The sequence below is a fragment of the Microcaecilia unicolor genome, chromosome 3 (genome assembly GCF_901765095.1).
Source record: "Microcaecilia unicolor chromosome 3, aMicUni1.1, whole genome shotgun sequence".
Taxonomy (NCBI): Eukaryota; Metazoa; Chordata; class Amphibia; order Gymnophiona; family Siphonopidae; genus Microcaecilia; species Microcaecilia unicolor.
The window spans coordinates 193,703,743-193,731,415 of NC_044033.1; the positions used below are offsets into that span (position 1 = coordinate 193,703,743).

A 27,673-nucleotide genomic window follows, 5' to 3' on the forward strand; every position below is an offset into this window, starting at 1 on the left:
CAACGTCATCACAGTATAGGAAATGACAGCAGATAAAGACCAGCAGGACACATCCAGTCTGCCCAGAAAGATGCCAGGGTCATATTTGTCTCTCCATGCAGGTTACTCGACCCCCTCTTGTTTTCAGGGTTGTACCTGATGCTCTGTGTAGGCTACCCCTCCCCCCTCTCAGGTTACCCTCTCTGTGGCTTTTTCAAAGTGTGAGAGTCATAAGTTTTGCTTGGAGTGGAAATGCTCCCAACTTTTAAAGTATCATTTTGCCCTTTATATCCCACACTTTTTGTCCCTATCACCTCCACCAGGAGGGCGGGCGCTCCTTTCTGTTTAAAAGCTTTTCCCAAAGCTGCTTTTAAGTTTCCTGCTAAGACTGAGTGACCATCCATTTGGATTTGATTATTACTAAGATAAGTGTTCACATACTGTGACTTTAATTTGCATGACACGTGTGTTGAAGATTTTGTGAAACATTAGACTCTTTTGCTATTTTGCTTGCATATTTAAGCTAATTTAAAGTGAAGGGTTTTTTTGACCTATGATTACTATTTTTAACTGTGTGCGTATGGATTCGCGGATTCAGCGTTCCCATTCTTTATGATGTTTGCTGCAGTTGTACGAGGTCTTTTTCCTCCCTTATTTTTAAATAAACGAGAGTATTTGCATTAAGATTCACTGTTAGATTGAGGTTATCCTAAAGTTTTGTGTAGTGAATCAGATCTGAGTTCGATTCATACACTGGTTATCTGTTGAACAGCAAATTATATTCAAACTTCTCACACTAACTTTTAGGGTGTTTCAAGCTGGAACTACAAAGTAGTAAATTTAAGCAGCAAAGGACTCAAATACAAATCCACCTATGCATCCAGCTTCTCCTACTTAAGGGCACAACCATGGAACACCCTGCCAAAAGCAGTAAAAACTACACTCGACCACCTACATTTCCAGAAAACACTAAAGACAGACCTGTTCAGAAGAGCATACCCCACCAACCCAACATAAAATACCTGGAAACTTGCGACACAATGTAACCAAAGACCGTAATGGACATTACCTGAATCTTCCTCCCCTTCTCCCTCTCTAAGTTCACCCCAATTGTACCTACCATACATGTACCTCATTCTACCACAATATTACCTTGTATTCATTCATACCTTATATTTGTTCAGACCGGAATCGGCTAACGCCGTTACCGGTATTATGTAAGCCACATTGAGCCTGCAAAAAGGTGGGAAAATGTGGGATACAAATGTAACAAATAAATAAATAAATAAAATATGAATCAGAGAAAATTTTTCTTCACTCAACGTGTAATTAAACTTTGGAATTCGTTGCCAGAGAATGTGGTAAAGGCGGTTAGCTTAGCGGGGCTTAAAAAAGGTCTGGACAGCTTCCTAAAGGAAAAGTCCATAGACCATTATTAAATTGACTTGGGGAAATCCACTGCTATTTCTGGGATAAGCAGATAAAATGTATTGAACCTTTCTGGGATCTTGCCAGGTATTTGTGACCTGGGTTGGCCACTGTTGGAAACAGGTTGCTGGGCTTGATGGACCTTTGGTCTGTCCCAGTGTGGCAATACTTATGTACTTAACTCCTGACTATCTGGCATTCTTGACTATTCCTTATTCTCCAGTACACTTACTTCGCTCTATCAATGACTTTCGCATTGTACTTCCAAGTCTTAAATCTGCCCAACCTGAATTTACTCATCACCGGCCTTCTTTTTTTCTGCCCCTTTCTTTTGGAACGCTCTTCCTTTAACCGTCATGGCTGAAGCTTCATTTAAAAACTTTAAAACTGTGCTGAAAACCTGATTATTTCAACAAGCCTATAACAGAAACTCCCGAGAGGGGTTACTGCTCGCGGGGCTTTTCCTTTTCACCCTCTCTTCCTTTTTCCAGATTATGCCCCTCCTTCCCTGATCCCTATAGTTTGTGCATTTGATTCCTGCTTGTTATTATATCAATGAGGTATATTTTTCTTGTTTAAAAATGTAGTTCCTTTCCCACTTTTTGATTTTATATCATTTTATGTACACAGCTCAGGTCTGCTAGTTAGTTTGAGTGATATATTAAATTATAACAAATAAATACATGTATTAAAACGCACATGGTTAAAACTGATAAGGCTGCAAAATCCCTGTGGAAAATTCAGACCTGAAAAAGTTGGGGGTGAAGGTAGGAAGATGTGAAGCTCATACTGGGTAAATTTTCCTAGACCTCTGTGAACCTTAAGACATTTCTCCAGTCAATGTAGTCTCAGTGCCCCCTAGTGGTCAGACTCTGCACTAGCTCTTCAATGCAAATCTCTCAGAAATGCACGAGTCAATGTAATCTCAGTGCCCCCTAGTGGTCAGACTTTGCACCTACCCTTGAGCACTGATCTTACAGAGAGTGATGTGAGCTTCGCATCAAGGAAGAAATCTAATAATATGAACCTCGACTGCAGGTATATTAAAAAGCCAGTAAATACAATAGTGAAAGACTGAGGACATCAACCTTCCTCACAGAATACCTACCTGCTGCCTATCCTCCGAGGCTTGGGGACAGCTGCTGGGGGACTCCGTGCCCTCTCTCTCCATGCCAGCAGACTACAAGGAGATAAAAGATCGCATGACTTTCTCCCTCAGACATATTGCAATGGGGCATATTTTCAAAGCACTTAGCCTTCCAAAGTTCCATAGAAACCTATGGAACTTTGGAAGGCTAAGTGCTTTGAAATGAGCCCCATTATCTCACAAGTGTCTTCAAAATTTCCCAAGCATCGCCCACACAAAGGATCAGGCTTGTGCACAGGGCCTGCTGAAATCTAAGATACAGACTGCTGGTGAACTTTAATGCCAGTGTGGGCATCCTTCTCCTCCTCCCTCCCACTGCCAGACTGACCTCCCCCCCCCCTCCCTACCCACTAGGAGTCTGGGGTCTCTCCCCTTAGCATCAGTCTGACCCTCTACCCCCAAACTTGACAGGTCAAATTTCAAAACAGCAAACTGGATGCTAGGAATTACTAGGAAAGGGATGCAAAATAAGACCAAGAAAATTATAATGCTTCTGTATTGCTCCAAGGTAATACATGACCTGGTTAAACTGAAAGTGGGGCAACACAAGAGCAGAGTAAGCCACTCATTCCCTCTCTCTGAGGCTCAATCCCGTCTCCCTCAGGCCATTACCTGCTCTGAGAGATCCTCGTCCTCCTGTGGCGCCTCCTGCAGGCTGGAAAAAGAAAAAGAAATGACCCATTTCTGAGCGCCAGCAGTAATTATGAGCAGATTAAAGGGTCGTGTCAAAAAGTGCTCAGGACTTAAATTCAGGGCGATTTTCAGTCACTTTAGGCACCAGGGTCAGTTTTTAGTGGCAAAGAAGCCGGTGACGGCACTAAAATTAATATGCAAATTCAGCACTGATATTCCCCTGCCAGAGTCATTCGTTCAGCAGGTAAACTCAGAGAGGTTATGCAGGTAAAAGCTGAAAATCACCACAATTAGGTTCAGAGGTAAATCACAAAGATCACATACGTAATAAAAGAAATTCAAAAACAACAAAACAGAACTGAAACAACACGTGTCCCAGCCAGAAACACATGTTCCTAACCCTACAGGGTTCACTTAGCATGAAGCTCTCTAAACATTAGTTTGCCAACACCACAGAGACACCCCCACCCACACTACACAGACAGCATCGACCCGGTTATAGAGATTTCAGCCTGCAGGTCCAGTAACAGAACTGCCACACACCACCTTGGTACCACCCAGGATTCAGCCCGCAGGTCCAGTACCAGGCCACTGAATAATGCTTTACCTCATACTGGCAGGAACTCCGAGGACTCGGCCCACAGGGAACTGGGGAGTGATAGGCTGGAGTGTGAAAAAGACTTTTCCAGAACCAGCGCTTTCTAATTTTTATCCCCTGCTTGGTGGAATTCCTGGCCACAGCATCATTGTCTCTTTTCGGGATGCGCAGAAAACAGATTTTTTTTTCAAATGACATTTTGGGCCTGCAATCGGGAATCATTGGTTTGGCAAGCAGTGAATGACAATTAAGTGTGAATGGTTTTTACTGTTACTTCATGAATGTTTGCTCTGTCTATGGCATTTTATCTTAAGTATATTATTTTGTAAACCAATGTGACCTGTGTACGAAAGAAGCAGTTTATCAAGCCGATAAACCATAAAACGATTAAGAGAGGTCCTTTTACCTGTCTGAGAGCTGGACTAAAATGTCGAACTCGTATTGAAGATGTTCTTTTAAGTGTCCATGCTGAAGCTCCTGTTCACAGAGGGGGCAATAGAGGGGTGAACAGCTCCCCACTGTCTTATCTCCTGAAAAACAAGAGCAGAAATCGTTGTACACATGCAGTACCTGAAGTGAATGTGCATCACTGTTCAAATACCATCTGCTCATGAGGAAGGCCAAAATGCACAAGTCTCAGCTTCCCCACAACCAATGCCCCTGCACCATTCTCTACAGCACCTCCTGCTGGGAAAGGCTGGAACTGCAGGAGCTGTGAGCATTCACCCCGCAATCAATGCTCCTGTACTATTCACCACAGCACCTCCTGCTGGGAAAGGCTGGGACTGTAAGAGTTATCGATATATTTCTTTGTGTAATTTTTTTTTTAGCTGGATCTTTTTAAAAAATTAAGGTCCGTCTGGCTAGAAAAAAATATAATTTTAAGGGAAGTTCCAGCCCTGGTCAAAGAGACGTCCAGCACTATTAGAGTCCCTTCAGGCGCTGGCACTGGTGAGTCCCTCTCCAGGTCATGGACCCCACAGCTTCCATAATCCTAACAAAGGGCCTGATTTATGAAGGTTTTCCATAAAAGCATAGAATAAGGGAAAAGCCATGGTAAGTCTGGCCTAGAATAAAGGTCAGCGTCTGGTTAACCATCAATTTATCAGTTCTCTCCCTCCCCCCCAGTCCCCTAACTGCCAACTATTAGCCTGCTTTATTGAAAGGGTGAGAAAGCACCTGCTACCCATACGGATTATGAAAGCTACAAACAAAGGCAGACACAGAGCGGAAAGAGAGAGAGAGAGAGACACCATCAGAGAAGAAGGCCAGCGAATACACAGACAGCAAGAATGCGAGAGCAAAGACAGAGTACGAGATACAATTATAGACAATCCAGCCGAAATTGAGAGCCATTTAACTGGCCAGGAACAGCTCCTGGCCGGTTAAATAGGACTTCAGCTAAGTGCTAATATTTTGTGCGAGATAGCCGCTTATCTGTATTGATATTAATTAGCGCTTAATAGCTAATTGCCTATATTGTACAATATAACTGGCTTAACACAAATATTTAGTGCATTGCTGGCTAAATTTGCAGGCCTCTCTTTGGTCTCTGTAAACTTAACCGGCCAGTGCTGAATATTGACTTGGCCGGTTAAGTTTAAACTGGTCAACCCCCCCCCCCCCCCCCCCCGGATATTTATTTATACCCCACATTATCCCCACAAACATGCAGGCTCAATGTGGCTTACAAAACCAGAGAGAGAGAGAGAGAGAGATCTCTGGGTGATATCAGAGACAAATTAGAAATGAAGAGTAAAAGTGCAAGAAAGAAAAGACACTTTACATAGAACGGTACAAAAGAATGGGTTCAACCAGAATCCACGTTTGCATGCTTGCAGAGGTTATAGCCCTACATAGGTCTTACAGAAAATGTTTTTGCAAACAGATGCGTCTTTAGTGCCTTGTGAAAAAGAAGGTAGTCACTCAGACTGGTTATTGCTCTTGGAAGTGCATTCCAGTTTTGCGCACTGATGAATGGAAAGCTTGACGCCTGAATAGAGCCATGCTTGGGTAATGCATGGTGAGATATAATCGCGATGTCGGGTCAGCATTTCTGGCAGACAAATCGATCATGGTCAGCATGTAATCTGGTACAACCCCATTGATGATTTTGTGTACCATGGTGCAAACCTTGAATACAATTCGCTCCTTGATTGGAAGCCAGTGAAGTTTAGCAAGAAGAGGCGTTGCGCTATCGAACCGGGCTTTATTGAAGATAAGTCTTGCCGCTGTATTTTGGGCAGTCTGTAATTTCCTCAAAACAAAGTCTTTACACCCTGCTAACGTACCATTGCAGTAGTCTGTGTGACAAAGCACTGATGATTGTATCATATTTTTAAAGAGATGCCTCGCGAAGAGGTGGAGTACCTGCTTCAGCTTCCACAGCATGATGAACACCATCTGTGTTTGTGCCGTTGTCTTTCAAATGTTAAAAAACGGTCAAAGATAACACCCAAAATCTTCAAATCAGAGATAGGAAGGATGAGATTGTTAACAACAATAGAAGTTGGATGAATTAACTTGCGCTGGGGAGACAGAACAAGGCAGTGTGTTTTTTCTGTATTAAGCTATACAATGTTGTTTACCGGAAACAGCCCGGCATTGCGTATCCAGGCTCAGCGTGGGACTGAGTATTGGCCAGAGACTATATAGACAGCAGAGAGTGTGAGAGACAGCTGAGGAAGAAGTCCTGAATGGAGCAGAGATTAGATGCCCATTTCAAGCTGAAATCAGGCAGTTTGGCTCCGTCTAGTGACGTCCAGCCATGTGTCTGGAAGTCTGGAGAGACTGACCAATGTTTTTAGTAACCAGAAATATCAGACCTGATATTTCAAAGATTTATGCTCCTAAAATGGCCTCTCTGAAAATTTAGTAGGGCTCAAAATTTTACTAAACTCCTAAATTAGGCGCTTGTCACTGAATTTCAACACTAGGCTCAGAAACGAAGCTCATTGATGCCACTGGCCCTCGACAGACTGCGCTGGTAAACGATATGCAGACACAGGCAGCTCAGTAATGATATTGGCTACAGCTGAGAAGCCACCGTTAAGCAAGTTTAGAATCAATATTTCATGTTTAATAATCAGACGATATAGTAACTGCCAGGGGCGTAGCCAGAAAACAGATTTTGGGTGGGCACCGAGTGTTCTCTTCCCCCCCCCCCCCCCCCCCCAAGCACCACAAAAACAAATCTCAGCTGGCGGGAAAACACTTCTTTCCACCTTGGCAGTCTGCAGCACGCATGCGCTGAAAACTGAGCATGTGCTGGTATCATGGAGTGTAGCGTTTTCATTTCCATCAGGTGGAAGTCTTCAGCTGGTGGAGCTTGGGATCCCCACCAGCTACTGCTAAATGTGTGCTACTGTTGGGTGGGCCTGAGCCCTAATTAGGTGGGCCCTGGCCCATCCAGGCCCACCTGTGGCTACGCCACTGGTAACTGCCAACAATCTCTCCTAGGTGCAGGGCTTTTTTTGAGGGGGTACTTGGGGGTACTCAGTAGAGTACCGGCACCTTTTCCATTGTCTGGTAAAATTGACCCAGGGTCCTCAAGTTTTAATGAAAGAGCTCAGGCTCTACACACCAATTCTGCCTTGTCATAGGTTCTGTGACTGGTTGCAGGGGGCCTGGCTATTGTGGGGAGGGTCCCTCAGTGATTACCCCCACCCCTGAAGGGTGGCCTAGCATTTGAGTACTGGCACCTTTTTCACTAGAAAAAGTGCACTGCCTAGGTGTGTTGCTCAGGCGTTTCGTTTATGATATTTGCTACTTCGGAACTGCATCTTGTTCCAATGCATCCCAGCGACTCCGTCGTCTTCTGTCTTACTTCGAATGTTCCCACTGTAATCCGCTTGGATAATGCGGAATGTAAGATTTTGTAATAATCATTTTGACAAGCCAAAATAAATATATCCTTGACATATTATATTATGTTTATTATTTGTGTTCAATACCTGGCCTGAAAAACCAGATGAAGGCAGTTTACACATTCAGCGATATTGAACTAGTATAGGCTTTTATGAGTAAGCTTGAAATATTTCGGTGGTCCTCAGTGCTTTCTCTTATTCCCATTGCAGCCCTTTACATGAAAAAGGTTGGAGAACACTGATCATTAAGATGAATTTTCAGCTGAAACTTAGGGCCTGACACTGAAAGCTGCCTGGTTAAATCTGGCTCTTCGGGTGAACCCTGGATATACCCAGAGCGCGACACTGAAAATCTGGGGAGAATGGCATGGCACAATCCGATAAGTGCTTGGGAAATGCGTGAAAAGAGTCGCGGCAGACGCAGCCTATTGGATATTCAGTGGCAGGTGTCCGTTTCTCTAATGCTGCCAACATTAGAGCTGTACCGAAGGGCATTTTTTAAAACTATTTGGTCAATGGGGATTGAGCTTTAACATATCAAATTATAAAAGAAGCAACGCGAAATCAAAGATCAAGTGTTTATTTCAGTAGGATTTAGCACAGTAGAGCCCTTTAAACCACTATCCGTCCGAATATGAATATTCAGCTTTAAAATAACAGATAAGAAAAGAAGCAACGAGAAATCAGAGATCAAGTAGGATGTAGCACAGTAAAGCCCTGGATTATTCATATGCGAATTGAAACCGCTGTTTAGCTGAATATGAATAATGTAATTGAGGCCCTATTGGGGGCCAAATCGAATCAAATACGAACATTCGGTACAGCCGTAGCCGTAATATGGCCAGTGACCGAGTGCCGGATATTCAGTGCTGGTTCCTGAGAGGGGCTGGAACTAAATAGGAGAACAGAAATCAGCCTGCGGCACTCAGTTCTTTCAAAAACGCTGATGCCGCGGGTCGACCGTCAGGGAGTTAAGGCTTCTAAGTTTGGCCAAAAGTAGGGCTCAAATTTAGGAGGCCAGTTTTTGTAGAAAGTCGTCGTTTTTTTCTAGGGACTGTGGTGGAAATGGGAATGCGATATGGACTTTTCTGTCCTGCTACTAAAGTGACACATTATATACACCAGCCTTCCCTGACCTGTCCAGTGGGAGACTTTAATGTGACTTGAAGACCACCCAGCACGGACAGCAGAAAGAGCAACAGAAGCCCGATCCTGAAGCTTTCATATCTTGCATTTTCCAACCAATTAATTGATGAAGCCAAAGGAAAGTCTGGAATCCTGCCGCAGGATCCCTCCAACACTGCCCTTAGTCTCCGCCTGGAGATGGGGCCTCTTTTGCACTACAAACCACTAATGTGCAATTTGTAAGATGGAGAAGAAAAGGCTTGGGAGGTCAGAGAGTGATCACATACTGTCACCTTACCAGTGCCCTGAAATTAGCAATTTTCCACTTAGCTGGGGGGTCTGCAGGCAGAGGAAAGGACCTCCCAGTGGATGGAAAAGGGGGGGTTTCCTAATCCTTGACAAAGTGTCAACAGGACTAATTGCTGAAAAGTGCTTCTCAGTATGGGGTCCTGAATGCATCTCAGCTGGGGGGGGAGGGATGAAGAGCTGAGGCCCCAAGCTACCCAGTCACTGCTAAATGACCCGGAATAACTCCTTTCACCCTGTATTCAAACAGTGAAAAGGAATCAAGGCAATGGAGAGGGGCGCTCCAGAGGGATTTGGGGAGGAAAGGTAGAAAGAAATGAGGGAGAATGAGAGAAACAGAGTTCTGGTACATAAATCCTTAATCTCCAAGGGCCTAATTTTACAGGTATAACAGGGCTCTTATGTGAGAAGTACATAAAGGCCCCTTCCCCACTCATCCACTCTATCTCCCATAACCCTGGAAATAAAAAATGAGGATGTTATAATGCCTTTGTATTGCTCCATGGTGCGACCGCCCCTCGAATATTGTTTTCAATTCTGGTCACTGCATTTCAAAAAAGATATGGTGGAATTAGGAAAGGTACAGAGAAGGGCGACAAAAATGATAAAAGGGATGGGACAATTTCCCTGTGAGGAAAGGCTGGAACGGCTTGGGCTCTTCAGCTTGGAGAAAAGACGGCTGAGGGGAGATATGATAGAGGTCTATAAACTAATGAGCGGAGTGGAACGGGTAGACGTGAATCACTTGTTTACTCTTTCCAACTATACTAGGAGACACGCAATGAAAGGGCAGAAAGAGTGAGTTCATGGCTATCTGCTGATATTATGAGACACTTAACCTGTTCATGCTGCTGGATGTCCCCACAAACCATTAAACTCAAAGCAAGTTATTTTGTGGGCAGTCTGGAGGTGGAGCCAGCACTTATACATTGTAGGCATTGATGGTAAAGAATTAAAGTGATTCAGAGGATTTTTGGTTTCTAGGTGATCTAAAGTGAAACAGAATGGGAAGTTATCGGATAGCTGGAGAAATCCTTGTGGAGTTCCGAAGAGATCTCTCTTGTCACCTACACTATTTAAAATCTTCTTACATCCCCTTGGGTTTGGAGCTTGTTAATTCTGAACTACTCATCTATAAATTCGGTATCATCAGTTGTTCAAAGACGTTCAACACTGATTAGCTCCTGGATGTTACGTTATCGACTCAAGTTCAACACTGATAAAACCAAATTCTCACTTCTTAAAAATAATCCTGACCCTTTAGTGGCCCATATAATAGTGAACCAAACTAGATATTCATTTTCTACTATAATAAAGATATTGGGGGTTTATGTTGATCAGAATTTATCCCTTAATTCACAATGTAATGCTTTGACTAACAGCGCATCCTTTCTTTCTTTTGAGAAATTTAAGACGCATAAGAAAGTATTTTGAATTTGAACACTTCAGATAATTGGTACAGGCGTTGCTTTTGTCCAAGTTGGACTACTGTAACCTCATCTACTTGGGTGCATCTAGACAAGTTACCTGGCAATTACAAACATCTCAGGACAATGCAATCAGATTAATTTTTTTCCTTATATTCTGCTGAATTGCTTTGGCCTATAGAGGAGAGGATTATGTTCAGATTTTTTTGTTTCCTATACAAGATCTTAAATGGTGAATTGCCCATTTTGAATTTACTTCTAAAAGTAGGGTTAGAAGATCATTTCATAACTCACTTGTTGTTTCTCCATCTATTAAGGGAGTAAAGAGATTTAAAATATTTGATAGATTCCCTGCAGTCCAAGCATCAAGGTCCTGGAGTGATTTTAATATTTGTTTTGCTGCTCAGCTATGTTTTTTCTTATTCAAGAAAAATTAAGAAGTCCGTCAAAATTAGTTCTTGGATATATATATTTTTTTTTTGCTTATTTTTAGCTTTCCAAGAGATTGTCTCGGTTTTCAATTATTGTAAACTGCTAAGAACCTCCCCAACACCCGCCCACCCCTAGGACAATTCTTCATTTATAGTCAATTATTCTAATTAGAACAACAAGGGAGGAGTGATCTTACAGAGTTTTAATTACATTTCATTATTTTCTAAGAAGAAAACACTAAATAAATCACACAATATACCATATAAGCTAAAGACATTTTTATATTAAACTAATATCCTTAATACCTTAGCAAGTTTTAAATTATTCAAAAACTCAAAAATACTAATATGGACACAACAGTCCAGTATCGAGAAGAGTGCTGTTCAGTCTTTTGCACTGAGTGTCGCATGTATGATTCTCTCCCAGTTGGTGAGCGGTTACATATGTGTGCCCGATGCAAAGAGCTCCTAGCTTGAGGCCAGAGTAGCAGACTTGGTGGTGCTGAGGGAGACAGAGAAGTGCATAGAGGAGACCTACAGGGACATTGTCCCACCTCGAGTCTGGCAGCCCCTGTGCTGCCTTGGACGAGGGAAGTCTCCTAGAAGGAAAGCATCACCCTGGTGAAGTAGGAAGTACTCCTGTAGCCAGGACTTGCCCACCTGGGGATGCACTATCCTCTTGCACCGAGGATATGTCTCCAAGAACTTCTGCCCAGGTGGGAAGGATTAGGACAGCTGTTGTAGTTGGCGATTTGATCAATAGGCATGTAGATAGCTGGGTGACTGGTGTACATGAGGATCACCTGGTCACTTGCCTGCCTACTGCGAAGGTGGCGAACCTCACACGTCACCTGGACAGGATCTTAGATAGTGCTGGGGAGAAGCCGGCTGTCTTGGTACATGTGGGTACCAATGACATAGGAAAATGTGGGAGGAAGGGAGGTTCTGGAAGCCAAATTTAGGCTCTTAGGTAGAAAGCTGAAGTGCAGGTCCTCCAGGGTAGCATTTTCAGAGGTGCTCCCCGTTCCATGCGCAGGACATAAAAGGCAGGCAGAGCTCCAAAGTCTCAATGCGTGCTTGAGACCATGGTGCAGGGATGAGGGATTTAGATTTGTTAGGAACTGGGCGACATTCGGGGAGACTGCTCCAAAAGGATGGACTCCTTCTTAACCGAGATGGAACCAGGATGCTGACGCTAACTTTTTTAAAAAAGAGCCATTTTTAAACTAGAATGGGGGGGGGGGGGGGAGAATCAACAGTCGCCAAGGAGCACATGGTTCGATGAGGAATATCCTTGAAGGATACTACTGAAACAGGACATTTAAGGAATCCCAGTAGAGAGGTTTTAAAAATGCTTAAAGTAACCCAGGTGTGCTTAATGAGAGAGCAGGATAAAGAATGCACATTATCTCCTTTAACTTCTAACCAGCTTGTTGATCAAAGGGGGGAAAAACAGTTTGAAATGTCTGTATACAAATATTAGAAGCCTAAAAAATAAGATGGGAGAGTTAGAATATATAGCACTAAATGTTGAGGTAGATATAATATGTATCTCAGAGACTTGGTGGAAAGAGGACAATCAATGGGACACTGTGTTAACAAGGTACAAATTATATCGCAATGATAGAGAGGATCAAATTAGAGGGGGGTTGTGCTATATGTTAAAGAGGGAATTGAGTCAAATAAAATAAACATTTCACATGATGCATGGAATGGACAGAAATTCCATGTGTGAAGGGAAGGAGTATTCTTGTAGGGCTGTACTACCATCCGCCGGACAGAACGAACAGACAGATGAAGAAATGTTTAAAGAGATTAGGAAAGCTGGCAAATTGAGCAACGCTATAATAATGGGCGATTTCAATTACCCCGATATTGATTGGATAAATGTTTTATCAGGGAGTGCCAGGGAGATAAAATTTCTAAGTGTAATAAACGACTGTCTCTTGGACCAACTGGTCCAAGAACCAACGAGAGGGGGAGCCATTTTGGATCTGGTCATTGGTGGTGTGCAGGACACAGTGCAAGTGGTGGCGGTGTTGGGTCCCCTAAGAAACTGTGATCATAACATGATCAAGTTTGAGATACTATCTGGGATGAGCCCGCAAAGAAAATCTACTGTAGCTGCATTTAATTCACGAAAGGGCGACTATAATAAAATGAGGAAAATGGTTAAAAAGAAACTAAAAGGATTGGCTGCTAAGGTTAGGACACTAAATCAGGCATGGACATTATTAAAAAATACCATCTTGGAAGCCCAGTCCAAATTGCAAACTAATGTACGCATCAACCTTTTCCTATATGAGTACGCAATTCTGGAACGCATTGCCACGTAACCTAAAAGCGACCTATGAACTGACCAACTTCCGAAAACTGCTGAAGACACATCTTTTCGACAAGACATACCACAGGCTGCTGGCATCGGCGTTTAAGAAGGAGATAGAGCAGCTTTTAAACTAGAAATGGGGGGAAGGCCGACAGTCGCTCAAAAGAGCATGGTTCGGGATAAGGTATCTTTCAAAGATATCACCATAACAGGGAAGATAGAGTATCCTGATAGTGAGGTTGCAAAAGAGATTGTAGTAGATCGGGTATCTTTAAATAACAATAAAAATCAGACAAAAGATTGCCAATTAATACTGTCAAGTACTAAGCATGATGTACTTAGGAACAACAAACATAGTTTGAAATGTCTATATGCGAATGCCAGGAGCCTAAGAAATAAGATGGGGGAGTTAGAATATATTGCACTAAATGAAAAATTAGATATAATAGGCATCTCTGAGACCTGGTGGAAGGAGGATAACCAGTGGGACACTGTCATACCGGGGTACAAATTATATCGTAGTGATAGGGTGAATCGGATTGGTGGAGGGGTAGCATTGTATATTAACGAGAGCCTTGAATCAAATAGATTGAAAATTCTGCAGGAAGCAAAACACTCCTTGGAATCACTGTGGATTGAAATTCCATGTGCAAAGGGGAAAAGGATAGTGATAGGAGTGTACTACCGTCCGCCTGGCCAGGACGAACAGACGGATGCGGAAATGTTAAAGGAAATCAGGGACGCAAACAAACTGGGCAACACAATAATAATGGGGGATTTCAATTACCCGCATATAGACTGGGGTAATGTAACATCTGTACACGCAAGGGACATAAGATTTCTTGATGAAATCAAGGACAGCTTCATGGAACAGCTAGTTCAGGAGCCGACAAGAGAAGGAAAAATACTAGACTTAGTCCTTAGTGGTGCTCATGATCTAGTGCAGGGGGTAACGATACGAGGGCCGCTTGATAACAGTGATCATAATATGATCGGTTTTGATATTGGCATTGAAGGAAGTGAAACTAGGAAATCAAGTACGCTAGCGTTTAACTATAGAAAAGGTGATTACGACAAAATGAGAAAAATGGTGAAAAAAAGACTGAAAGGAGCAGCTCGCAGAGTAAAAACTTGCATCAGGCGTGGATGCTGTTTAAAAACGCCATCCTGGAGGTTCAGGACAAATATATTCCACGTATTAGAAAAAAGGGAAAAAAGACTAAACGTCAGCCGGCGTGGCTAAACAGTAAGATAAAGGAAATCATTAGAGCCAAAAAACAATCCTTCAGAAAGTGGAGAAGAGAACCAACTGAAAGTAACAGGATAGATCATAAGGAATGCCAAGCCAAATGCAAAGCGGAGATAAGGAGGGCAAAAAAGGACTTTGAGAAGAAATTAGCGTTGGAAGCAAAAATACATAGTAAAAACTTTTTTAGATACATTAAAGCAGGAAACCGGCCAAAGAGTCGGTTGGGCCGCTGGACGAAAATGGTGTTAAAGGGGCGATCAAGGAGGACAAAGCCGTAGCGGAGAAATTAAACGAATTCTTTGCTTCGGTCTTCACCGAGGAGGATTTGGGGGGGACACCGGTGCCGGAAAGAATATTTGAAGCGGGGGAATCGGAGAAACTAAACAAATTCTCTGTAACCTTGGAGGATGTAATGGGTCAGTTCAGCAAGCTGAAGAGTAGTAAATCACCGGGACCTGATGGTATTCATCCCAGAGTATTAATAGAACTAAAAATGAACTTGCGGAGCTACTGTTAGAAATATGCAATCTGTCCCTAAAATCGAGTGTAGTACCGGAAGACTGGAGGGTAGCCAATGTTACTCCGATTTTAAGAAGGGTTCCAGAGGAGATCCGGGAAATTATAGACCGGTGAGTCTGACGTCGGTGCCGGGCAAGATGGTGGAGGCTATTATTAAGAATAAAATTGCAGAGCATATACAAAAACATGGACTGATGAGACAAAGTCAGCACGGATTTAGTGAAGGGAAGTCTTGCCTCACCAATCTAATGCATTTTTTTGAGGGGGTAAGCAAACATGTGGACAATGGGGAGCCGGTTGATATTGTATATCTGGATTTTCAGAAGGCGTTTGACAAAGTGCCGCACGAAAGACTCCTGAAGAAATTGCAGAGTCATGGAATCGGAGGTAGGGTATTATTATGGATTAAGAACTGGTGAAAGATAGGAAACAGAGAGTAGGATTGCGTGGCCAGTATTCTCAGTGGAGGAGGGTAGTAGTGGGGTCCCGCAGGGGTCTGTGCTGGGTCCGTTGCTTTTTAATGTATTTATAAATGACCTAGAGATGGGAATAACTAGTGAGGTAATTAAATTCGCCGATGACACAAAATTATTCAGGGTCGTCAAGTCGCAGGAGGAATGTGAACGATTACAGGAGGACCTTGCGAGACTGGGAGAATGGGCGTGCAAGTGGCAGATGAAGTTCAATGTTGACAAGTGCAAAGTGATGCATGTGGGTAAGAGGAACCCGAATTATAGCTACGTCTTGCAAGGTTCCGCGTTAGGAGTTACGGATCAAGAAAGGGATCTGGGTGTCGTCGTCGATGATACGCTGAAACCTTCTGCTCAGTGTGCTGCTGCGGCTAGGAAAGCGAATAGAATGTTGGGTGTTATTAAGAAGGGTATGGAGTCCAGGTGTGCGGATGTTATAATGCCGTTGTATCGCTCCATGGTGCGACCGCACCTGGAGTATTGTGTTCAGTACTGGTCTCCGTATCTCAAAAAAGATATAGTAGAATTGGAAAAGGTACAGCGAAGGGCGACGAAAATGATAGTGGGGATGGGACGACTTTCCTATGAAGAGAGGCTGAGAAGGCTAGGGCTTTTCAGCTTGGAGAAGAGACGGCTGAGGGGAGATATGATAGAAGTGTATAAAATAATGAGTGGAATGGATCGGGTGGATGTGAAGCGACTGTTCACGCTATCCAAAAATACTAGGACTAGAGGGCATGAGTTGAAGCTACAGTGTGGTAAATTTAAAACGAATCGGAGAAAATTTTTCTTCACCCAACGTGTAATTAGACTCTGGAATTCATTGCCGGAGAACGTGGTACGGGCGGTTAGCTTGACGGAGTTTAAAAGGGGTTAGATAGATTCCTAAAGGACAAGTCCATAGACCGCTATTAAATGGACTGGAAAAATTCCTCATTTTAGGTACAACTTGTCTGGAATGTTTTTACGTTTGGGGAGCGTGCCAGGTGCCCTTGACCTGGATTGGCCACTGTCGGTGACAGGATGCTGGGCTAGATGGACCTTTGGTCTTTCCCAGTATGGCACTACTTATGTACTTATGTACTTATGTACTTAATGACTAAAACATATGAAAACCCCACATACAGTGGGGGAAATAAGTATTTGATCCCTTGCTGATTTTGTAAGTTTGCCCACTGACAAAGACATGAGCAGCCCATAATTGAAGGGTAGGTTATTGGTAACAGTGAGAGATAGCACATCACAAATTAAAGCCGGAAAATCACATTGTGGAAAGTATATGAATTTATTTGCATTCTGCAGAGGGAAATAAGTATTTAATCCCTCTGGCAAACAAGACCTAATACTTGGTGGCAAAACCCTTGTTGGCAAGCACAGCGGTCAGACGTCTTCTGTAGTTGATGATGAGGTTTGCACACATGTCAGGAGGAATCTTGGTCCACTCCTCTTTGCAGATCATCTCTAAATCATTAAGAGTTCTGGGCTGTCGCTTGGCAACTCGCAGCTTCAGCTCCCTCCATAAGTTTTCAATGGGATTAAGGTCTGGTGACTGGCTAGGCCACTCCATGACCCTAATGTGCTTCTTCCTGAGCCACTCCTTTGTTGCCTTGGCTGTATGGTTTGGGTCATTGTCGTGCTGGAAGACCCAGCCACGACCCATTTTTAAGGCCCTGGCGGAGGGAAGGAGGTTGTCACTCAGAATTGTACGGTACATGGCCCCATCCATTCTCCCATTGATGCGGTGAAGTAGTCCTGTGCCCTTAGCAGAGAAACACCCCCAAAACATAACATTTCCACCTCCATGCTTGACAGTGGGGACGGTGTTCTTTGGGTCATAGGCAGCATTTCTCTTCCTCCAAACACGGCGAGTTGAGTTCATGCCAAAGAGCTCAATTTTTGTCTCATCTGACCACAGCACCTTCTCCCAATCACTCTCGGCATCATCCAGGTGTTCACTGGCAAACTTCAGACGGGCCGTCACATGTGCCTTCCGGAGCAGGGGGACCTTGCGGGCACTGCAGGATTGCAATCCGTTATGTCGTAATGTGTTACCAATGGTTTTCGTGGTGACAGTGGTCCCAGCTGCCTTGAGATCATTGACAAGTTCCCCCCTTGTAGTTGTAGGCTGATTTCTAACCTTCCTCATGATCAAGGATACCCCACGAGGTGAGATTTTGCGTGGAGCCCCAGATCTTTGTCGATTGACAGTCATTTTGTACTTCTTCCATTTTCTTACTATGGCACCAACAGTTGTCTCCTTCTCGCCCAGCATCTTACTGATGGTTTTGTAGCCCATTCCAGCCTTGTGCAGGTGTATGATCTTGTCCCTGACATCCTTAGACAGCTCCTTGCTCTTGGCCATTTTGTAGAGGTTAGAGTCTGACTGATTCACTGAGTCTGTGGACAGGTGTCTTTCATACAGGTGACCATTGCCGACAGCTGTCTGTCATGCAGGTAACGAGTTGATTTGGAGCATCTACCTGGTCTGTAGGGGCCAGATCTCTTACTGGTTGGTGGGGGATCAAATACTTATTTCCCTCTGCAGAATGCAAATAAATTCATATACTTTCCACAATGTGATTTTCCGGATTTAATTTGTGATGTGCTATCTCTCACTGTTACCAATAACCTACCCTTCAATTATGGGCTGCTCATGTCTTTGTCAGTGGGCAAACTTACAAAATCAGCAAGGGATCAAATACTTATTTCCCCCACTGTATATCTAGTAAGCATTGTTAACAGTGCCCCATATCATATCTTCATCATACTTTCCATTACCCAATATACTTCTGTTACACTAATATTAACTCTCCTCTCATTTTCACTATATATTGTAAGCCACATTGAGCCTGCAAAGAGGTGGGATAATGTGGGATACAAATGCAATAAATAAATAAATATTTGCAATGGTGGAAAGAAGAGAAAACGACAGCCAGCGTGGTTAAAAGGTGAAGTAAAAGACGCCATTACAGCCAAAAGACTCCTTCAAAGAATGGAAAAAGGACTCAAATGAAGAAAATAAAAAGCAACATAAGCACTGGCAAGTCACATGCAAAGCACTAATAAAGAAAGCTAAAGAAAATATGAAGAGGAACTTGCTGCAGAGGCTAAAACTCACAATAACAACTTTTTCAGGAACAACAGAAGCAGAAAGCCTGCGAGGGAATCCGTGGGACTGTTAGATCATGAAGGAGCGAAAGGGGAGCTCATGAAGGACAAGGCCATAGCTGAGAAACTGAATGAATTATTATTATTGTTTGCATTTGTATCCCACATTTTCCCACCTCTTTGCGGGCTCAGTGTGGCTTACAATAAGATATGAATACAGAGAATACAGTTGATACAAATTGGTTATGGGTTACATTGTACAAGTTATGATAATCAAATTATCATTAGGAATATCACAATGGGACATCAACAGGGAGACTTTGGGAGGAGATAATAGGAAGTTTAAGGGTAGTGTTAAGACATTTAGGCACATGGTTTACCTATTCCTGTAAGTATATGTATGAGTAATGTGGAATTGGGGGGAATGAGAGATCTTGAGTGGATGTGTGATGCATTGATGTAAGTGAGTGTAGACTCTATGTGTTTTGGTTTTTTCCGTAGATTGACTCAAACAAGTGGGTCTTCAGTAATCTGCGGAAGGATGCTTGTTCGTGGATCGCTCTTAAGTTGCATGGTAGTGAGTTCCAAAGCTGCGTGCTCGTGTGAGAAAAGGTTGACGCGTGTAGCGTCTTGTATTTCACGCCCTTGAAAGTAGGGAAATGGAGGTTGAGGTATGTTCGGGAAGATCTCCTAGCATTTCTGGGTGGTAGGTCAATCAACTCGGACATGTAGGCTGGGGCTTCGCCGTAGATGATCTTGTGGACTAGTGTGCATACCTTGAAGGTGATGCGTTCCTTCAGTGGAAGCCAGTGTAGTTTCTCTCGTAGTGGTGTTGCCCTTTCATATTTTGGTTTTCCGAAGATGAGTCTGGCTGCTGTGTTCTGGGCTGTTTGAAGTTTCCTCAGTGTTTGCTCTTTGCCGCCTGCGTATAATGAGTTGCAGTAATCCAGATGGCTGAGGACGAGGGATTGCACTAGGTTACGAAAGACGAATCTTGGGAAGAGTGGTCTTATCCTTTTCAGTTTCCACATGCAGTAGAACATCTTCCTTGCTTCTGTCTTTACAGAAGAAAACGCAAGAGATCTTGCCTGTACCGGAAATAGTTTTCAAGGGTGATGATGCAGAGGAACTGAAAGAAATCTCAGTGAACCTGGAAGATGTACTGAGCCAAATTGACAAATTAAAGAATAGTAAATCACCCTTACCGGATAGCATGCATCCAAGGGTACTCCAAGAACTCAGGGGTCCTTTTACTAAGGTGTGCGAAAAATGGCCTGCGCTGGTGTAGACGTGTGTATTGGATGTGTGCAGGTTTATTTTTCAGTGTACCTGCAAAAAAGGCCTTTTTTTTGGCCCAAAATGGACGTGCGGCAAAATGAAAACTGGTGCGCGTCTATTTTGGGCCCGAGACCTTACTGCCACCCATTGACTTAGCCGTAAGGTCTCACACGTTAACTGGGTGGTAATCGCCAGCACACAAACACTGCCGATTATCGCCTGGTTAGCGTCAAGCGGTAGAAAATAAAAAATGTTTTCGGTCACGTGTATCGGACGTGCGTAAAAAATTGAATTACCGCCCAGGGCTGTAGATCCAAATTGACGTGCATTGGACACATGCAGGTGAACACTCACCTTAGTAAAAGGGCCCCTCAAGCATGAAATTGCTGATTTGCTGTTAGTAATATGCAACCTGTCATTAAAATTGTCTGTAGTACCTGAAGATTGGAGGGTCGCCAATGTGATGTCGATTTTTAAAAAAAGAGTTCTAGGGGTGATCCAGGAAATTATAGACTGGAAGACCTGATGTCAGTGCCGTGGAAAATAGTGGAAACTATTGTAAATAATAAAATTACAGAACACATACAGAAACGTGGTTTAATGGGCCAGAGTCACCATGGGTTCAGCCGAGGGAAGTCTTGCCTCACCAATTTGATTAATTTCTTTGAAGTTGTGAATAAATATGTGGATAAAGGTGAGCTGGTTGATGTAGTGTATCTAGATTTTCAGAAAGCTTTTGATAAAGTTCCCCATGAGAGACTCCTGAGAAAATGAGAGAGTCATAGGAGGCAAGGTTCTGGTGTGGATTAGGAATTGGTTATTGGACAGAAAACAAGAGGGTAGGGTTAAACGGTCATTTCTCTCAATGGAGGAGGGTGGAGTGCCGCAGGGATCTGTACTGGGACCGGTGCTATTTAACATTTATAAATGAGATGGAAATCAGGACAAGTAAGGCGATTAAATTTGCAGATGACACAAAACTATTCAAAGTTGTTAAAACATGCGGACTGTGAAATCTTGCAGGAAGACCTTAGGAAATTGGAAGACTGGGCATCCAAATGGCAGATGAAATTTAATGTGGACAAACACAAAGTGATGCACACTGGAAAGAATAATCCAAATCATAGTTACTTGATGCTAGAGTCCATTTTGGGGGTCAGCGCTCAATAAAAGAAATCTATGTGTTGCTGTTGATAATACACTGAAATGTACTGCTCAGTGTGTGGCGGTGGCCAAAAAAGGAAAACAGGATGCTAGGAATTAATAGGACCAAAAATACTATAATGCCTGTGTATCGTTCCATGGTGCATCCACACCTCAAGTATTGCGTTCAGTTCTGGTCGCCATATCTCAAAAAAGAATTAGCGGAATTAGAAAAGGTTCAAAGAAGAGTAAACAAAATGATAAAGGGGATGGAACTCCTTTGTCATGAGGAAAGGCTAAAGAGGTTAGGACTCTTCATCTTGGAAAAGAGACGGCTGAGGGGCGATATGATTGAGGTCTACAAAATCCTGAGTGGTGTAGAATGTGTAGAAGTAAATCAATTTTTTACTCATTCCAAAAAGTACAAAAACTAGGGGACACTTGAGGAACTTACATGGAAATACTTTTAAAACAAATAGGAGGAAATATTTTTTCACTGAACGAATAGTTAAGCTCTGGAACTCTTTGCCGGAGGATGTGGTAATAGTGGTTAACATATCTGGGTTCAAAAAAAAAAGGTTTGGACAAATTCCTGGAGGAAAAGTTCGTAATCTGCTATTGAGACAGACATGGGAAGCAACAGCTTGCCCTGGGATTTGAAGTATGGAGTGTTGTCACGATTTGGACTTCTGCCAAGTACTTGTGACCTGTCTTGGCCACTGTTTGGAAACGGGATACTGGGCTAGATGGACCACTGGTCTGACCCAGGATGGCAACTCTTATGTTCTTAGGTTTCAGTGGTATAGAAGTACATTGTAAGATAAAGTAATGTGTTTAGCCCTTAACCGCCTAGGCTTAGGCAGTCTGATTTAACTTTTATGAAGTCTATTTTTTTATATGGTATCGCTTATGGGTGCTGAATATCGCGCTTAACTGCTGGCCACATAAACCTGGATATTCAATGCTAGTGACTGCATATGGCTTGGAACTGAATATCCAGGAATAACACTACCAGCAGCTAAATATCAACCCTGAAGTTTCTAAGTAACAAATTTTAGGACCCTGTTTACAAAGGCACACTAGCATTTTGAGCGTGCGCTAAAAATTAGCATATGTTAAGTGTGTAGACACCCAGAGGATTATTATGAGCATCTACACAGTTAGCGTGTGCTAAAAACACTAGTGTACTTTTATAAAAAGGGCCCTTAAAACAAACTACAGAAAATATTTCTTCACTCGATGTGTAATTAAACTCTGGAATTCATCACCAGAGAATGTGGTAAAGGCAGTTAGCATAGCAAGGTTTATAAAAGATTTGGAGGAGTTCCTCAAAGAAAAGTCCAGAAGCCATTACGATGGACTTATGAAAATCCACTACTTATAAGAACGTAAGAGTAGCCATACTGGGTCAGACCAATAGTTCAACTAGCCCAGTATCCTGTTTTTCAAAGACCGGCCAAGCCAGATCGCAAGTACCTGACAGAAACCCAAATTGTGGCAACTAGTTCCTGGGATAAGCAGCATAAAATCTGTTTTACTGCTTTGGGTCTGGATTGGTCACTGTTAGAAACAGAATACTGGGCTTTATGAACCATCGGTCTGTCCCAGTACAGCAATGCCGATATACTTGTGTACTTTCACGTGGCCAGTGCCTGAACAGTCGGCTTCCTCGGTCTCCCGGAACCAGCAACGTGAGGACCTCTACCTATTACTGTACTCACACCCTGCTGGACTGACCCAGCTACGTCCAATTTTAAAATCACAGAAAGTGGTAAATCAAATGTTCTTACCCTAAAATCACGGCCTGTTCTAAATAATTACCAAGGCTTATGTGAGACATGTGAACACAGTGTTAAATGAGGGAAAGCAATAGCGAGTACTGTGTATAACATATTGAGAGAAGACCCTCAAGTCCCAGACCAAGAAAATGTGGCAGAAAGATACAGAAATGCCGCCAGTTTTACTGGGCGCCACCGGCTTGATTAGAAAGAACTTCTAGTTCCTATAGCACCCTGTGGACTCCAGAAGTTCCCATGGGCTCAGTGGATGTTTTTTGGGGGGTTTTTTTTATTTAGGTTTTGCTCACTCCTTTTTCAGTAGTAGCTCAAGATGAGTTACATTCAGGTACACTGGATATTTCTCTGTCCCTGGAGGGCTCACAAACCAAGTTTGTACCTAAGGCAATGGAGGGTTAAGTGACTTGCCCAAGATCACAAGGTTCACGGATTTGAACCGACCAGTGCTCTAACCACTAGGTCACTCCTCCACAGAGCCCAGGCAGTGAATTTTATCCAGGTATTCCCTGGCTTAGGAGTAAAGTTCTTTCCCATCATGAGATGCACAAAAATAAATGCACCTAAAGATCCTACCCATGAACCTCCCGAGTCCTCTGCACATCCTGCCTGCCGCAGTTCCCATACCTCAGGTTGGGATCCAGAAAGTTCAAAGGCTGAATCAAGAGACGCTAACCTTGATAAAATGGATGGTGAAAGCAAAGCACCACAGCAGACGAGAGGTCTACAGTATCAACATGGCCCTTGGCTTTTCATGGGTTTCCTGTTCTACTGTCCCCAGTCCCCTCTAGGTAAGAGCTGCTGGTGTCTGGCTGCCCTCTCCTTCTCTAGGACCTTAGGAAGCCACCTCTCCATCTGTTCCAGTGCTCCTGTAGACTCCCAGAATAGATGCTATGCTGCTGAATTCCCCCAAAGGAATTAACATCACAAAAAGACAAGATCCCAGAGAAAGACTTTGTTTAAAAAGGGAGGCCTGGGGGCAGCATAATTTGCTGGGGTGTAAGGACCGGGGAGGCTTGTCTGTTGAGAGAGAAAAACACAAGCCACTGTGTGTGTTCACCCTCTGCTGAGCCCAGAATTAACCTTCCAGTAACTCTCCCAGATAATACAGACATGGATCACTTACTGAAATGGAAAAGTGTTTGTGACCCGCTGAGAGAAAAGGTACCAAAAGTGGAGTATGTGACTTATAGGTGCATATCAACAGCATAATCCTGCGGAAATTAATTACATCTTTTAAAAAAATGAGAAAGGTTTATAAATATTAAAAAAGTACATTTGGGGGGAAATACATTTTAAAAATAGCAAACGTCATCATTTGCAGTTTTTAGGCTGTAGAACATGAAAACAAAAATTACATAGTCCCTTTCTATTGACCCTATGAGGCAAAGCTTTCAAAAATGAAAGCTGCCCCTCCAAACTTTTATAGCTTTTATCCCTGCTATGTGTAATCCCACTTTTGGTACCTTTTCACTCAGCGGGTCGCATGTTTTTGTAATAATAATCTGAGGTGCGCTATGGCTTAAAGAAAGCCAGTCATCTGTCAAAGCCATGCGACTTCATGCGCTAATGTTTTTTTTTCATGTTTTATTTATTTATTTCCAAACCAGAAGTACATAACACAGTTCTTCAAAACTGTAGCTCCCCAAGAAGATTCAGATATTTCGGATTGTAATGACCCAGGAAGCGTCAAGTAGTTGGGACTGTAGCTCCCCTGGAATTTTCAGGGGTTTGGGATTGTAATGGCCTAGTGTCAGGTATTTGGGACTGTAGCCCCCTACTCCAGCCCCTTATAGAAAGGGCAGCAGCTGGCTCAGTATAACTTGTAAATATTGCACAAGGAATAAACCAGGTATCTGCCCCCAATGTAAAAATTAGGTTTATAAGGAGGATTGCTACAGTAAAAATTCAAAGCTTTGGTATGAGAATTTGTGAAAGAAAAAAAAAGTCTGTAATGCAAATCCTGTGTTGCACATTTAACCCTGCAGAACTCATCTCGCTTAATATCAGGCAAAGGATTGACCCTACCCGCCCCCACCGCCCATTACATCAACAACTTGTCCTTAATAGGCAGGATTTGGACAGGACAAGAAGTGTCTTTACAGCCTCGAAAGAAAAAAAAGACAGGGAATCATGGCACTGTGAAATATGTGACATAACATACCATACACAGCACATAAGGAAGGGGGAAACCCATTTTCTAATTTACCTCTATAGCAAGGGAGGGCAACCTGCGGCCTGTGAGACCATGGGAAGTATACACAAAAAACGGCATCGTTACCAGAGTTTTGCCATCAGTGGAACCGTTGAAGGGTACAACAACGGGACGCGACTTGTTTGACAGTGTCAGCAACCTTTTGGAAAGACCAAAATATAGGGTAAGCGATCATTCTGGAAGTAATTCAGGTTTATTCGTCATCACACTGAGTTATTCGGCAAATTGGTTAACTTTCTGTGAGCAGACCGCTACTGACATTCACGTGGCCCTCTGGGTATAAAGGTTGCCCAACCCTGCTCTATAGTGTCCACACAGTGTCCATCTGGGGAGGAAATTGCAGACTTGTGAGAGTTTCCAGGAGTCCTATTTGCTTTTCTCAAAGGGTGGAGTGTTAGCTGCTCCTTCCTTCTGCCTTTTACAGTCTCCTACAGGCTTTATCTTCCTTCAGCTCCTCTCTTTCTCTTGTTGCATGTGTGTGGGATACACAGTAAAGGGGGGGGGGGGGGGAGGGCTCTTTCCTGCAGGTGGCCAGACAATCCTGGGCCCCTCTCACCCAATCTCCATAAAAAAAGGCCAGAAGAAAAATACAGCTGACCCTAATGTATGGCAGGGAGGAGGGAAGGAGACACAGTGAACATTACAGTTCATACTGCTACAGAAGAATCACCATACTGGGCCAGACCAAAGGTCCATCTAGTTCAGAATCCTGCTTCCAACAATGGCCAATCCAGGTCACAAGTACGGTACCTGACAAAAACCCAAATAGTAGCAACAATCCAAGTTACTTACTCCTAGGAATAAGAAAAGGCCCTCCCCAGGGTCTATCTTTTAAAAAAAAGGAATTTGTCCAAACCTTTTTTTAAACCCTGCTCTGCTAACTGGGTTTAAAACTGAAACCCAGCATCAATTAAATACAAACACAGCTCAAATACAAAAGCCTAACACCAACAAGTAATAAATCCTAATACAGATCATCCCAGCAGCTATGAATTAGATTGTATCCCCAGCTAAAATAAATTCCACACACTCCATACACAGAATCTCACTGCAGGACTGGAAATGTGACTCTCAGCAGCTGGAAATCTAGAGGATCAGCATGAAACTCTTCCAAAGATACTGCTGAATGGTAGTCTAATACCAGGGGCAGAGGGTTAGACTAGCGGTGTCTGTGTGCATTAAGAGGAGGCATAGGAACCAGCTTTTCAGAATGATTGGTGTGCTAAACACATCACAAATTACTCATCTCTTTGGACAAAGTCAAGGCATTTGCTCAATATTGGGGGTGCTCAAGCACCTACAGCACCCACGGAGCTGGCACAGAAAATCTCTTTGCAAATAGATCCTACCTCTTCTCTCCCCTTGACTGCTGGGCGATCCTACCCCATTCTGTAATGTAAGACTTTCCTTCCGTAGTCGAGTCCTAATGCCCCTGCCAGACTCTCTTCTAGTCCTAAAATTCAAGTTTCTAACTGCTTCAGATTGCAATAACCCCTCCAGCCCTCTTCTACATGCCCATATTAAATAATTCACACCCCCTCCAGTCCTCTCCCACCTGCCCATGGTACTTCAGCTCTGTGGCAAGTAATCAAAGAGAAATCCACACTACATCAAGCAGTTTTTATTTCATACCACAATCAGATCTGTGTCCAGCTAGCCCTAATTCTCCAAATGAACGACAGAGAGCTATAGGAAGCCCCCTGAAAGAGCAAGGGAGTACAAAACAGGAGGCTGCTCTCCTACAACCTCCCATCTCCTGTGCTATTCAGCCAACCCCTCCTGGGCTCTGGCCCTATAGATTCTAGCACTTTTAACATTTCACCCATGAGGAATTAGATGAGCATCATAACCAACATCACAGGCAGATCCTAACCTAAAACAGTGCAAAACTACGGGAGAGAAGAGGAGAAGTGGAAGTAAGAAGGGACAGAAACTCAAAGACAGAGAGGGGAGAAGAGATGAGAGAGAGGATAGGACAGAAGGAGAGAGAGAAGAAGGAGGGAGAAAGAGAGGGAAGAAAAGGAGAGAGGGAGAGGAAGGGAGGTAAAGAGAGGGATGGCAAGGGAAAGGGAGAGAAAGAAAGGAGAGAGCATGTGAATGCGATGCAAGAAGATCAGACAGGGAATGGTAGAATGGAGTAAGTCTGGGCAGGTGCAATCATTAGGCAAAACTAGGCAGTCGCCTAGGGCAGCATCTTTTTTGGGGGGGGGGGAGGCAGCGAAGAGCAGCTGAAGATAAAGCAAAACAATAGATCTCTACAGCCTCAATCTCAAAGAAGGATCAATGTGCACTTTTACCTGCAGGAGGAGTGGGCAACTTTCAAACAACCCACTTCCCTGGGTAAATAACTTATCCTTATTTCTACTACGTGTAGGTTACACACAGACACACAAAACAAAAGCTTAATATTTAAAAGCATAATGTATTGGAGGTGGGGAAGATTAGGGGCATGAAAGTTAATTGGAGGGGGGAGTGTAAGGCTAGAGGTTTGCCTAGGGCACCCAGGACCCTTGCACCAGCCTGAATAGAGAGATAAGAATAAAAAGCGAGACATATAAATTCAGGTGAAAAAATGGAAAGAGTGAGAGGAGCAAATAGACATACAGTGAGAGTAAACAGCAGAAAGAGATAC

The 27,673-nt window shown here is 43.3% G+C and overlaps 1 protein-coding gene across 5 annotated transcripts in view; it reads right to left on the minus strand.

Moving 5' to 3' along the window:
- The window catches only part of LOC115464890 (E3 ubiquitin-protein ligase RNF220-like), a 38,007-nt gene that overhangs the window by 7,890 nt on the left and 2,444 nt on the right, over nt 1-27,673 (minus strand). For all 5 annotated transcript variants that reach the window (XM_030195261.1, XM_030195262.1, XM_030195258.1 and 2 more), the window contains 3 exons: nt 4,192-4,315; nt 3,167-3,209; nt 2,516-2,587 (listed from right to left, as the gene is read on the minus strand). In XM_030195261.1, coding sequence (XP_030051121.1) covers nt 2,516-2,587; nt 3,167-3,209; nt 4,192-4,315 — 239 coding nt within the window. The remainder of the gene's footprint in view (nt 1-2,515; nt 2,588-3,166; nt 3,210-4,191; nt 4,316-27,673) is intronic.